The following is a 15,119-nucleotide window of genomic DNA, read 5'->3' on the forward strand; positions in this document are numbered from 1 at the left end:
AAAGTAATCTATAGATTCAATGCAGTCCCCATCAAAATCCCAACATAATTCTTCATAGACCCTGAAAGAACAATACTCAACTTCATATGAAAAAACAAAAGACCCAGGATAGCCAAATCCTGTACAAACAAAGACCCAGTCCTGTACAATAAAGGAACTTCCAGAGGCATCACCATCCCTGAAATCAAGCTCTATTATAGAGCTACAGCAATGAAAACAGCTTAGTATTGGCATAAAAACAGACAGGCTGACCAATGGAAATCAAACTGAAGACCCAGATATTAATCCACACACCTATGAACACCTGATTTATGACAAAGAAGCTAAATTATACTATGGAAAAATGAAAGCATCTTCAACAAATGGTGCTGGCATAATTGGATGTCAACATGTAGAAGAATGAAAATAGATCCATATCTATCCTTATGCACAAAACTCAAATCCAAATGGATTAAAGACCTCAATATAAATCCAGCCACACTGAACCTGATAAAAGAGAAAGTGGGGAACAGCCTTCAATGCATGGGCACAGGAGACCACTTCCTAAATATAACACCAGTAGCACAGATACTGAGAGCAACAATAAATAAATGGGACCTTCTGAAACTGAGAAGCTTCTCTAAAGAAAAGGACACAGTCAATAAGACAAAAAGGCAGCCTACTGAAAGGGAACCCACATCAGACAGAGGACTGATCTCCAAAATATATAAAGAACTCAAGAAATTATACATCAAAATTACAAATAAGCCAATTAAAAAATGGTGTACAGAACTAAACAGAATTCTCAACAGATGAATCTCAAATGGCTGAAAGACACTTAAGGAAATGTTCATCCTTAGCCATCAGGAAAATGCAAATCAAAACGACTCTAAGATACCATCTTACACCAGTCAGAATGGCTAAGATGAAAAACACCAATGATAACTTATGCTGGAGTGGATGTGGAGTAAGGGGAACACTTCTCTATTGCTGGTGGGAATGCAAACTTGTACAACCACTCTGGAAATCAGTATGGTGGTTTCTCAGAAAATTGGAAATCATCCTACCTCAGGACCCAACAATACCACTCTTGGGCATACACCCAAAAGATGCTCAATCATACTACAAGGACATTTGTACAACTATGTTCATAGCAGCATTATTTGTAATAGCCAGAACCTGAAAACAACCTAGATGCCCCCTCAGTCGAAGAATGGATAAGGAAAATGTGGTACATTTACACAATGGAGTACTACTCAGTGGTAAAAAAACAATGACATCTTGAAATTTGCGTGCAAATGGATGGAACTAGAAAAAAAAAATCCTGAGTGAGATAACCCAGACCCAGAAAGATGAACATGGTATGTACTCACTCATAAGTGGATACTAGCTGTAAAGCAAAGGATATTGAGTCCATAATCCTAAAGTAACAAGGTGAACCCTAAGAAAAACATACACAGATCTACTTGGAAAGGGGAAATAGACAAGACTGCCTGATAAAATTGGGAGCATAGAGATGGGGGGATAGGGAGAGCAGAAGGGGAAGACAAAGGGAGAAGGGGAGGGGGGAGAAGAACTTGAGAGAATGGGATAGTCGAGATGGAGGAAGGACAGAGATGAGAGCAAAGAAAGAGATATTTTGATTAAGGGAGCCATTATGGGGCTAGCAAGAAACCTGGCACTAGAGAAATTCCCAGGAATCAACAAGGATGACCCCAGTTAAGACTCTAAGCAATAGAGGAGAGGTGCCTGAACTGGCCTTGCTCTGTAGTCAGGCTGATAAATATCTGAAATATCACCTTACAACCTTCATCCAGCAACTGATGGAAACAGAGGCAGAGACCTGCATCAGAGCACTGGACTGAGCTCTCAAAGTCCAGGAATGAGAATATGAGCAAAAAGGTCAAGACCATGATGGATTCACCCACTGAAACAGTTTACCTGAGCTAATGGGAGCTCACCAACTCCACCTGGATAGGGAAGAAACAAGCATAGGTCCAAACTTGTCCCTCTGAATGTGGTTGACAGTTGTAAGGCTGGAGCAGACTGAGGGGCCACCGGCAGTGGCACCAGGATTTATTCCTACTGCTTGCACTGGCTTTTTTGGAACCTATTCTCTTTGGATGGATACCTTGCTCAGCCTAGATATAGTAGGAGGGTCTTGAACCTTCCCCAGAGCAATGTGCCTTACCCTCTCTGAGGAGTCCCCAGGGAGGTGGGGGAGTAGGTAGAGGAAATGGGAATGGGAAGTGGGATTGTTACGTAAAATGAAAAAAGATTATTTTCTTTAAAAAAATAAATAAATAAAAGGAAAAGAAAATTCCACCTAAGACATCTGTGTACCTCTTGCAGCCTGTTCTGGCTTCCCACTTGGCCTGTCCCTACTGTTTCCTAGTTCGCCCTTCATTGTGTTTCTCTTCACTCTTATTTGAATAGGACTAGGAGGAAGTCAAACACATTTACTTATTCAATAATTATTTCTTTACATCTTTACTTTTTGTTAGCATGCACGAGCATCTGTGTGTGTGTGTGTGTGTGTGTGTGTGGTGGTGGTCAGAAGACAACTTGATGGAGCTGGTTCTTTCCTTGTATGGTGTGGGTCTTGGGGACTGAACACAACAGGTGACTTTACCTGTTGAGCTATTTCACTGACCCTCAACATTTATTCCTTATTATCCCTCAGTGTGTGGCAGGAAGTATTATAAAATTTGGGGATACAGCAGTAATACAGAAGTCTAAAGAACATAAGTAATACTCCTTTTCTCAGAGAGTAATGTTCCAGTTAAATGAGGCAGATACATAAACCAAAAATGAATTTTTGATATCTATATTCAAGAATCCAAAAATTTAGAAATATTTCTGGATAAATCCCTTTTTATTGCTACTTTGGGGAGCTCAGAAGCCAAATGGATTAGAATAATTTGGGGCCCCCAAGACTCTAACTCATTAGAATCAGGAATTACTAACAGATATCATAGATGCTTGCTATAAGGCTAGTACTAATAAGAGCTTTAAGGAAAAGTCTCAAGCAGCCTGGAAGTGGGTAGGTTGTCAGAGAAGACCTTGCATAACCACACCAACCATTTATCTGTGCATCCGAGAGAACAGGGCACCTCATACACAGGGAACAGTGAATGACAAGATGGGAGTGTGCTCAGCATTGTCATACAACAGCAAGGAGGCCAGTGCGCTTGGAGTCGGTGAGTAAGAGGGAAAGCGGTGGGGATTATGAGTCAGGTCAGATTGGATCCAAGGACTATGATAAAGAAGCCATCATTCTTAATGAGATGGGAAATCGTTAAAGAGTTTTGTGGGTTCTGGTTTGAGCTTTGTTTTGTTTTTGCATTAAGGCAGGTCTTACTATGTAGTTCAGGCTGGCCTTAAATCCAGATCCCTTAAGGGCTGGCACCACAAGCATGAACCACTACACTAGCTTGGGTTGTTTTACAAAAATAACTCTAGCTGCTGCGTGTAGAATAGCTTAGGGTGGGGGAGACAAAATTAACTAGGGGGCACTGTAATAATCCAGGCAAGAGATTAATATCTTGACAAAGTTCTTTTCAGTGGAGATGATAAGAAATTAGATTCTTAACTGTTTTAAAAAATAAAACAGATGCACTCTGTAGCTGGATCGGGTGTGGATGGAGAATGGTCAAAAACTATACAGTGTTGACCAGAGCACCCGAAACTGCAGCATCTCTTTTAAGGGGAAGGAGGCTCAGAGAAGAGCAAGTCAAGCAGGTTGGTGGATAGGGATGGACGCTGACATGAATATAACAAGTATTTGGTCTTTGCCCATCTGAGCTTGACACATCCACAGACAATGAAGTAGAGATAGAGAAAGCGTGAGTTGGACACATGACAATAGACTTCATGAGGGATCTCGGCTGGAAATATAAAATTAGGATTGGTTACTGTGCAGACAATACATAAAGCCAGCTGGTTGCATGGCATTACTTAGGGGATAAAAGTTCTTGGGTTTGTAAGAAAGCAGAACAAATGCTTTTCCCCCCAACTACTACCTGAGCACAAGGTTGATGACAAATGTCTTAAAAAGTAAAAGTTTAGAAATAAGAATACTGGGCAAGAGAGATGGTCATCAGGTGAATAAAGACTCTTGCAAAGACTGACAACCTGAGTTCCATACCCAATGCACCGGCTGGTTTTATGTCAACTTGACACAAGCTAGAGTCATTAGAGAGGAAGAAGGCTCAGTTGAGAAAATGTCTCCATTAGATCCAGCTGTAAGGCATTTTCTTAGTGATTGATGGGTGAGGACCCAGCACAAGGTGGTTGGTGCCATCCTGGGTTGGTGGTCCAAGGTTCTCTAAGAAAGCAGGCTGAGCAAGCCAGGGGAAGCAAGCCAGTAAGCAGCACTCCTCCATGGCTTCTGCATCAGCTCCTGCCTCCAGGTTCCTGCCCTGCTTGAGTTCCTTTCCTGACCTCCTTTGATGATGCAGAGTGATATGGAAATGTATGTGAATAAACCCTTTCCTCCCAGACCTGTTGTTTTGGTCTTGATGTTCATTGCAGCAGTAAAAACCCAAGACAATCAGTAGTCCACAGGCTGAAGGAGAGAATTGACTTTCAAATGCTGTCCTGGGATCTCCTCCACACACATGCTGTGGTAGATGCATAAAGAAACAAATGTAATACGTAATTGTAGAAGACACAAGAACACATAAAGATCAATCGGATTTGTAAAATGGTGTGACTTTTCACGAGGACAGTAAAGGCTTATCCTCTCCAATGTTCTCCGAGTTTTTAATTAGCCTTTCAGAAAGCACTTAGGACATATTTCATTCTTCATACAGTCTTTAATCACAATGTAGTAATTTTAGACCCCTAATGGAAAATGTGCCTTGTTTAATCTTCATTATTTCCCCTTCATTCCATATAAAATTGGATAATGGAAAATGAATGATTTACCACCTACTTAAGAATTTCTTTTTTTCTTTTTCCCAGATAACTATTCACCCTGGTTATACATTTTAAAAATATATTTATTTTCTGTTTAATTATGTGTAATTGTGCCTGTCTGTCAGTGTGTGCATGTGAGTACAGGCCACAGAACACTGGTCCCTTGAAGCTGGAGTTACAGGTCAGTGCTTGTTGACTCCGTGAAGGTGCTGAAATCAAATTTGAGTCCTTTGCCCCATTAGGTATCTATTTTAGTTTATTATCATTAGTAGAAACTTTTCTCACTAATGCTTAATAAATCACAATAGACATAATATTTAAAAAAACAATATCCTGGACTATTTTTGCCAATTATTGGGATAATTTCATACTGTCCTTTTCATCAGTTTTTTTGTTTGTTTGTTTTTGTCTTTTTTTGAGACAGGGTCTCTTCTATTCTGGCTATTCTGAAACACAAAGAGATCCAGCTGCCTCAGTCTCCCTAGTGCTGAGATTCAAGGTGTGCACCACCACATAATCTTGGAAGGAAAAATGCCTTTTTTTCAAGGCTCAGGGCTTTGGAAAATCAAAGCTAATAAAGTCAAGTGTTCTGAAAAAAAGTAGCCATGGTAACATAATCAACAATTTTCAGTGACTACCTACTCAATACATATTGAAAATCTAGGAAAGTTATAACAAAGAAATAGGGGCTCAATAGCTCCAACTATGAGAATCAGGAAGACCAGACACTCAATGGTGACTTGAAATTTTAGGCTTCTTAATGATTGAAGAATAGAAAGAAAGCAGTCTTTCTAAACCAACAATAGAATCGAGTACTATTTCTCAATGATTAGTTTCAAGATATTTTTGTAAGTCACTTTCCTCCCGGGGAATCTTTGTACTGTCAACTTTTTTGTACTTTGTGTTTCTGCGGCATTGACCAGAACTAGTCCCGCCCCTAGCTCTTCTTCCTTGGTGAAAACGCTGAAACTCCCTCAGCGACACTTTGCCCCAGCAAATCCTTTCTTGGGGATGAGCAGAGACAGTTCACAGAAAACCTTGAAGGTGTGATACCCACAGGCCGGGCACTTGAGGCAAATTTTCAACTATTCCACAAATAGGCCCGCAATCTTGCTGTCTTCTCGCTCCAGGGGGCACTTCCACATTTAAGTTGGCTCAGTCATTATCACTTAATTCAGGTTTTTCACACAGAACCCTCCCCAGAGAGGTGGAGAGGGAACTGGACCACTGGCTGGGATTGGTGGTGCCCAGCGGCCTCATCGGCTGGTTTCAAGGGTCAACTGCTGCATGGGGAGCTTCCAGAACTCTTGAGCATCCTGCTGGCTGTATCCAGAGAAGGAGGCAATGTATTTATGGAAGATTCCGGAATGGAGTAGGATTCATAGTTTCACAGGAGTGACGGCACCTATGTCTGCAAAGGCTTCTGTAAGCTCCTGGGCTCGGCCTTCTCCGGGCATCTCTTGCCGGAAGTCCTTTTGAAGACTAAAGTACCAAAGAGGCCTTCTGCTGCTCAAACACTGTAGCACGACATTCAGGAAACATGCATTTCCCAGATTTCCGTGGCCAACACAGTAATGGTCACTTTTTAATCTATCTTCTTATTTAGTAAAATTCAGTCATTTATTCATTGTTTTATTGGCGCTTCTTAAAAATGTCCTATATAGATTTTAAATTTGGGTGAAACTAAATTAACTAAATTGCCACATTATAATCAAGAGGAGATATAAGACAGGTGCAAAAATCCATTTAATAATCCTAATCTTAACCCGAAAAACAATAAAATTACAGAAAAACCCATAAGGGAAACAATGATCTCTCTCTCTCTCTGTCTCTCTGTCTGTCTGTCTCTCTCTCTCTGTCTCTCTGTCTCTGTCTCTCTCTCTCTGATACAGGGTCTGGCCTGGAACTCACAGCAATCCTACCTGCCTCTGCCTCCTGAGTACAGAAAGTGTGTGCCACCACGCCCAGACAGGAACAATGGTTCTAATGGTTACCAACATGCATAACAATGCTCACACCTCTGATAGTCTAAGCAAATGTTCCTAGAGAATAAGGTTTTCATTTTTCAAGTGCATTATAAATTAAATGGACTTCAAATGTCAATTCAAAAATGATAGAGCCCTGGTTATCCCTAGTTGCCAGAAATACCAAATATTTGTTTTATTTACTCATTCTTGTTTTTCTGAGGTAGTCTCTCACTCTATGGCCCAGGCTGGCCTAGAACTCAAGGTAGTCTTTTGTTTCAGCCTCCCAAATGCTGGAATTGGCAGGTGAGAGCAATCAATTAACCTTGTATTACCTGCTTTAGACTAATGTTTCATAGGAATTAACTTAAAGAACACATTATTGTTATTCAATTATTTCTTATTTTGACAAACTCACCTGGTACAAAGAATTCTGTTGGTACAAACCAGTGAAATTCCAGATGGAATCCTAAGCGAATAGCCTTCAAGGTAACAAGGACAATCAAATAGAGGACAGATACTGTGCCTGTAAGGGACAGACAAACAAACCAGAAACTACTGATCATCTTTGTATATTCTACAGACTGCTTTAAAAATCAGGGCTGGAGAAATTATCTTTGTTAATCTTATTTAAAAAAAAACCCAGCTAGAGTCTAAATAATAAAAATAAGCCTTGTTAGTTATCAGAAAGTAAATCAAAATATTAGGTAATAAGCCTAAGGAACCTCACGCATGCTCACTGACTGGGAACTGTTTAGTTAACTTAGGAATTCAGTGACAGCAACAAGCAGAATCTATTATAAAACAGTCAGTTTTACAAGAGAAGAAAACATGAAACCAACTTATTTTGTTTTAGGTATTGGAGTAGGATTCATAGTTTCACAGGAGTGACGGCACCTATGTCTGCAAAGGCTTCTGTAAGCTCCTGGGCTCGGCCTTCTCCGGGCATCTCTTGCCCAACACACTGGAAAAGTCTGCCAAGTTAATTTGAAGTGATCAGAAAGTAAAGAGTAAAAATAGCAAACACCTGAGAAAGGCGAACAAATGAGCCAGCAGCTCCGGGAGGCTCTGTCACACAGGATTGTGAGCGGTGTAGACATTAGAGGACTGTTATCTTTTAATTAAAATTTTTTTTTTTTTGTAGTATTTTTGTAGTGTTGGGGATAAAACTCAGCGCCTTGTTTGTACACTACTAGGCAGGTGCTCACTTGGTCAGCTACATCTCTAACCCAGATCCCTCCTCCTGAGGAAGGAGATGCAGTCTTTGTGGAGGTCAATCAGACCTGCTTCTGAAGGCCCCTAGGCTACTGCTCTGAGGAAGGACAAAAGCAGAATGTCCTGACGTCTGAGGACCACGGGGTCTCGCTGAGCAAACCTTCTGTAAGTTCACATGCTTGTGAAAGACTTGCTCCACTGGAAAGTCTGCAGCGAGTCAGGAAACCACAAAGAGCTCTATAAACCGGACTGTGGGTTTAGAGATTAGCTGATTCAGAAAGATGAAGACAGGACGCTAAGCTTATGTAACAGCTCGTTCTCTCCGTGTTCATGCTGCTGTACAGCGTCCTGCTCTGAGGGAGACAGGCTGGAGAGACCTATCTTTACCCCTTCCTTTCATCTCCTGGGAACCTGGCTACATGTTGGTGTTGTTCCTCCTAGTTCCTTGATGTGATGGAGAATCTGATTATTGTGCACTGCCTACTGGGAGAGCTTCAGAGGGGAGGTAAATCCTACAGACCGAGCCCAACAAGTCTCTGTAAGTGCTATCTCCAGATTTCCTTTAGTTAACCAGATCTGAGCTTCCACTGAAGGTCTTTTTGTCATTAAGTAGGGTCAAAATATTCCTTTGGAGATTTCTGCAAGACAGGAGACATGCACAGAGGTCTATTCCTTTTGGAGGCCACTGTGCTAAGAAACAAAAACTCAGGAAGGGCACAAATGCAGAATAAGAAGCCAACCTAGGGCTAGAGTGGGGCTCAGCAGTAGAGCAGGCTGCCCAGAAAGCACAAGGCCCTGCTTGTCTTTTTGTTTGTTTTTAAAGCATTGGATTTGATCTCCAAGACTATATGAATGAATGAATGAATGAATGAATGAATGACTAAAAGCCTTAGCTGTAAAATGATCTCTTACGTTTAAAGTTAGATGACAATTCTGTGCAGTTACCCTCTACCCCCTTAATCTCAGTAGCCAGGGATGACCTTGAACTCCAGCTCCTTCTGCCTTTGTCTTCCAAGTGCTTACGATTAGTGGTTGTGTTACCACGCCTGGCTATGTAATACTCGTAAATAGAACACAGGAAGTTCCTATGTTTTCACGCTTTAAAACTAAGGATTCCTCTAGTAGCTGTTTTGATGTCTCCTCCTCAGTCTATTTCCTCTAGCTGTACTTGCACGGGAAGTGAGTTATTCAAGAAGGTTAGAATGGGAAACCGAGTAATTCATATCAAGAAAACCAACCCTGGAAGGGAAAAAGGAACCTGAAACGGTCGTGTCCATTTTTCTGTGCCCAACTTTATAGAAAAACAAAAAGCAAAATCAAAGTATCACATGAATGAACAAACTAAGTAGATCCTAACAGCTGGGGAGGCGACTCTCTCCCCACTCACACTGCTGAAGTCCCACAAAGTAGAACCTTACCTAGGATGTTAAATTTGGAAAAAAACGAAGGAGACTTGAAATTGAGCAGTGGCAGGAGGAGCCCTATGAGGTAGAACGGCACTGTCTTGGACTTATTCCACCACTTCTCGAACTGCTGGACTTGTGTGTCATTGTAGAAAACCATGGAGCTGTTGTCAGGATGGCCACTGCTCCCAGCGCTTGGACAAATCACTACAAAGGCAAACAAACGCCATATGTCAGACCAGATGACCCAGGCCAGAGAGTCACTGTGCCCAGGGCTGCGCCTGCTCAGCTGTTACACCAACTTCTGGAAAGGGTTATAGAGGAGCCTTAGGAATCTTTACCTAAATATAAGCAGTGAAAGGGAATAAGAAAAAAAAGACTTCTGAGGTAGCATACCCTTGTATTAGGAACAAGAGAAAGATCCCATAAAATGTTCCTTGGCCCAATTGTTGGACAGAAAACACTGAGCTCATGGTCACCTCAGTAATATGAGATGTACCATGCAGGTATAGTCACTACCGTACCATATATTTGTATGGTAGTAATGACCATACAGAGGCCAAATAACAGGCTTTTTCTCTTAGAAATTTGATTAGCTTTATTATTTGTGTGTGTGTGTTCATCACGGCACACGTGCAGAGGTCGGACGACAACCTGCCAGAGTCCGTTTGCTCCTTCTACCTTGTAGGTCTTGGGACTGAAGTCAGGTCATCAGGTGTGGTGGTAAAATGCCTTTGCTTATTGAGCCATTTCACTGACCCCCTTTTTTTCTTTTTTAATAAGAAAAAAAATGTCTATGTGTTAGGGAATTAAAAGCAGAAATCCCCGATCACCAGTGAAAAACTGAAGAATTTGGAGTTTAACAATCCAAAATGATTCAGTTACCCCACTTCCGGCAGCCTAAGAGTCTGTTAACCTCTGAGAACCGGGAGTCTGGAGAAAGAGCTTGTCTTCTCTCTCTCTTCGCCTCCTTTCTTCTCTCTTAGCATTTGTTTATTTATAACTTGTTTGTTGTGCATTTACAGGTCACAGTCAGAGCAATTCCTCCTTCAGCCCTGGGGTCCGGGGGTCAAGCTCAGGCTGCCAGCCTGTCACCCTCTGAGCATCTCACGGGCGTATTTCCATGCTCTTTTTAGTCTTATTCTTTTATGGTGCCAAGGCTCGAACCCAGAGCTTCCCACATGCCATGCAGACGCACTACTGCCAAATCACAATCAAGCATTTATTTTTAATAAATAAATCTATTTTGAAACCTACCACCAATAATTGTATAGCAACCCAGGAATATAAGAACAAATTTTCCCCAATCATTTACCTAACTTGGAGTTATGCGTTCTATTTTCAAATCGTTTTGGGAGCAGGATTGGGGACAAGGAAACAAACTGAATTCCACACTACTTACCAGGGTTGCTGTCATTGGTTCTCAGTATAGTATCGGTGTCATTAATGTGATGAATGAAATCTAAAAGACAAAGATAGTTACACAATGAATGAACCATGCCAGGTCCCATCACCACCTAAGGTCTTCTGTTCATAAAAACGGTTATTTACTGAATATAATATTATTAAGTACACTGACCCCAGACTATTTCTTAGTTACATAGTTTCATTTTCAGTTTTCTTTGCCTATGGAATGATAATGTTATTTACTTCATAGGCCCATATGGAAACATTTACAAAATCCAGGGCTTAAAAGGGAAGCTACTTGAAAGATCAAATTAATGGTACTTAAAAGGTCTGCAAAGAAGATAGATACAATTTTTCCCTATACTTAAATTAATTTATAGCAGCACAGCTACATTTTACGTAAAGTTCTCAACAACTGTACATGGCCCAAGCCTATTTGGAAAATCACCTAACATTTACATAAGGAACAGTACATACTCTTACTGTAAGTAATCATCACTCCCGTAAGAACTGCTGAGTTAGATGGGAGGAAGTACAAAAGATGAAGGCATGTGAGTATGAGGATGGGAAAACACTGTGGTCAGTCTGTCTGTCTGTTTGCTTTGAGACAGGGTCATGCTTTATACAAAAAAAAAAATTATAGCTATAACAATATTTGAATTAGAGTAGTGAGGAACACAGCATAGCTAATGGTTTCTCAATGAATGTGATAATATTACTAAGGAGAAAAATTCATTCCTGAGGGGAGGAATAAACTTACTTTTTAAAAACATGTACAGATAGATAAACACTTTGTAAAAGGGATTTCTGTCGTATTAAAACTTCATTGGAGGGACAATTGGAATAAAATGACTAAAAAGTGTTCCCAAGGAGTATTAATTTTTCTTAAAGTGGGAGAGTTAGAAAATCCTATTACAGACTATTCTAGACCAGTACAATGTTGACAGCTGATAAGGCTAAGTGACAGGAACAAGTGGATTCTGTTTCCTTAGTTGGGTTGTTTTGTTTTGTTTCTTTGTTATTGTTTTTTCAAGACAGGGTATCTCTGTGTAACAGTCCTGGCTCTCTTGGAACTCACTCTGTAGACCAGGCTGGCCTCAAACTCAGAGATCTCTCTGTCTCTGCGTCCTGAATGCTGGGATTTAAGGTGTGCGCCACCACTACCCAATTTTTTAATAACAAAAAGTATGTATTGTATATTAAATTGAAAATACATTTACAAAACCAAATTAAGGTATCAAGAAAAGTGTCCTCAAGTATATAATACTTTTACCAAGAAAAATTTAAGAGATATTAAACAGAAACTTAAACTATGCTATGATCGTGGATAGAAAAGCTCAATATCCTGGTACAGTTTTTTTCCACAACAATAAATCTAATGCAATTCTTATTAATCCTAAGCCAATAGCCTAATAGTATTAATTATGGTATATTGACAGAAAAATTGAATGCAACTTCAATCAAAATCTAATTATATTGCTCTAGAATTTGACAAGTTAGTTGTTTCTAAGATGTATATAAAAGACTCAAGGACCTTGATTCAAAGCAAAGAAAAACAAAACAAAAACAAACAAAAAACTAAAAATAACTAATTTGAAAGTAAGATTAGAAACAAAAACAAACATGAAACCCTGACTAGACTCACCACATGACAGTGGGTATGTTCTAAAGATGTTTACAGCATGATGGTGGATATGTGGTTAGTATGATCAGATCTGATCCCGAAACATGAGTGGTGAGAGAACATACTCCTACAAAGTCTCCTTTGATCTCTACACGTGTGCACACCCATACACAATACTAATAAATGCCAAAAAAGCTTAAATGAACATCTTCCATCCAAGTTAAAAATACTATAAAAAGCACTTGAACTGAGTTGCTAATATTCAGAGTTCTAGAGCTGATCTGAGCAGGTAACAGTTCTGTGGCACATAAAGCTATGTAAATAATATAACATTTAAATTTCATTATTCTACTGTTTTCTTTTATTTCCTACTGTTTCAGTGAGTAAAATTCGTTTACTGTTCAAACATCCAATTCTTCAACAACAAGTACCAGTGAATGTCATAAATTTTTCTGTTTCAGTACTAACGTGTTGTGGAAATACTTTATACTAATAGGAGATTTAGCAGGAATATCATTTCTTAGAAGCTAATGTAGCTGGGGAGGTCACCACCCCGGTGTGGAAGTCACTGCTGCTGTTCTGCTGAATGGACATGATGTGCCTGTTAAACTGCCTTCTAGAGAACCATGCTTATGCCCATAAACAGCACCGAAGTCAGTTTTGGTCAGAGACCTTCCTTTTGCAGGGGTCAGTGGTAACTGTGGAGACTCATAACTGGCCAAAGTACTGAGAATAAGTGACTGCTGAATGCCCAGTCAGAAGTGGGACAACTATAACAGCCTCTAAGGCTCAGGAAACATTCTGGAAGGAGAACCAGAAAAACCCTAAAGAGACAGAGGAAGTCGGCAGATGGTGCACTGATTTCTGGCAAAGAGATATTTTTTCATCTTGAACTTAAAACAGCAGTTGTAATAGCTTCAAGACTGGGCTGTCAATACATTTTCACAGAAGGAGAAAGGGCTCTTGGGACCCACCCCTTCATGAGAACATATATATATACATGCAGCTAACCATTGATGGAGAGGGAGAGACAACTCTGTCAGTGGTGCAGACATTGCTCAAGTGCAGGTGCTTCAGTAAACCAATTTTCACCCATGTTTGTGAAAGCAACCCTAATGAAACTCACTGGGTGACCGAAAAACAAAAAGACATAAAAATAGAAGGGAACTAGTGGAAGAGGAAGGGGCCTAAAGGGAGTGGAGGGGAACAAGAAAACAACAAGAAAGGAATATGATAAAAAAAAATACATTATGAAAATGTCAGAATGAAACCCATTATTTATGTAAGAAATTAATGCTTATACATATGATATTTGACATCTTAAGTATAGAAAAGCTGAATCAAGCACATTACCCGGGATTATATAATACTTTACATATAAAAATGCAAGGTTAGAACTAAAATATTACAATGATATTTGAGGGTAACTTTGTTAAAGAATATATTGATACTTACTGAAAATAAACTTTCCAGTATTAAAAAGAAAATTAGACATAAGTACCCAATAAACTATCATTGCTCCAATGAGAGACACTAAGGAAAAAAGGAGACTTGACCATTGCCCAAAGGAGCCAAAATAATGTTTGCAGACATCTGGATATTCCCAGGTAGTGGTGTCCGATGTACCTGAATAGAAACAGAAGAGAAAGAATAAGACTAGATATTGGTCACATACTCTATATTTATAATTTATATTCCCTCAACTAATTCAAAATATTTAGCAAAAGATTATGGCTACTTTACCAACAAATACAAGAACAGATTATGAAAAAACTAGCAATTAAAATGTTATAAAACAAAACAAATCTGATCAATGAGATAATATAATCTGATAAGTATAGCATCATAACTTTTATAACTAAAAAAAACATGTGGTAACCAGGAGTAGGAAAACCAATTAATAAAAAACAGAATACTCTCTTTAATTTTTTTGCGATGCTGTCTTGCTGCACAGCCCAGGCTAACCTAAATTTACAGCAATCCTCAGATTTCTGGGATTGTAGGCATAAGTCATTCTGTTAATGCATTTAAAACACTACTTAACAACATGAAGGAAGTTGTCTTGAGTCACAGTTTATGCTACAAGTCAATTTAAACTTTAGGTAACCAAGTTAAGAATTTAAACGTAAAGCTAGGCATAGCTAGGCATAGAAGAATGCCCCTGTGATCCCAGATGTTAAGGCAGGGGTATGTGAATTCAAGGCCAGCCTGGGCTACACAGTGAGTTTGTGACCAGCCTGAACAACATACACAGAGCAAGATGGAACAACAAGAGACTAACAAGTTAAAGTAAGAAAATAATACAGAAATCTAATATGAAAGGTTATCCTTTTATGAACTCAACAAGAAACAGAAGTGCAGTAGGGAAGATAGATAGGCTTATGAAAGCCAAATACTGAGAAAGAAATTCACGAGAAATTACAGATAAAACCAACTGCGATATCATATAACATACTTAGCAGAACTGTAAAGGCACTAAGGAACTTGGATGGAAAAAAGAGTACAGATGATACAGTTAAAGAAAATCACACTGCTTTGTGAGCACAAGAAACACAATAGAACAGGGAACACAGGAAATAGCGGCAGGCTTCAAAGCCTACCGCTAAC

General features: G+C 39.7%; 1 protein-coding gene across 1 annotated transcript in view; it reads right to left on the reverse strand.

The window, feature by feature from the left end:
- The window catches only part of Slc38a9 (solute carrier family 38 member 9), a 78,953-nt gene that overhangs the window by 24,479 nt on the left and 39,355 nt on the right, over positions 1 to 15,119 (reverse strand). Inside the window, exons 7-10 of the mRNA XM_057789860.1 lie at positions 13,968 to 14,138; positions 10,884 to 10,943; positions 9,497 to 9,688; positions 7,282 to 7,389 (exon numbers count right to left, since the gene is read on the reverse strand). Coding sequence (XP_057645843.1) covers positions 7,282 to 7,389; positions 9,497 to 9,688; positions 10,884 to 10,943; positions 13,968 to 14,138 — 531 coding nt within the window. The remainder of the gene's footprint in view (positions 1 to 7,281; positions 7,390 to 9,496; positions 9,689 to 10,883; positions 10,944 to 13,967; positions 14,139 to 15,119) is intronic.

Source organism: Chionomys nivalis, chromosome 15 (genome assembly GCF_950005125.1).
Source record: "Chionomys nivalis chromosome 15, mChiNiv1.1, whole genome shotgun sequence".
In the NCBI taxonomy this organism is placed as follows: Eukaryota; Metazoa; Chordata; class Mammalia; order Rodentia; family Cricetidae; genus Chionomys; species Chionomys nivalis.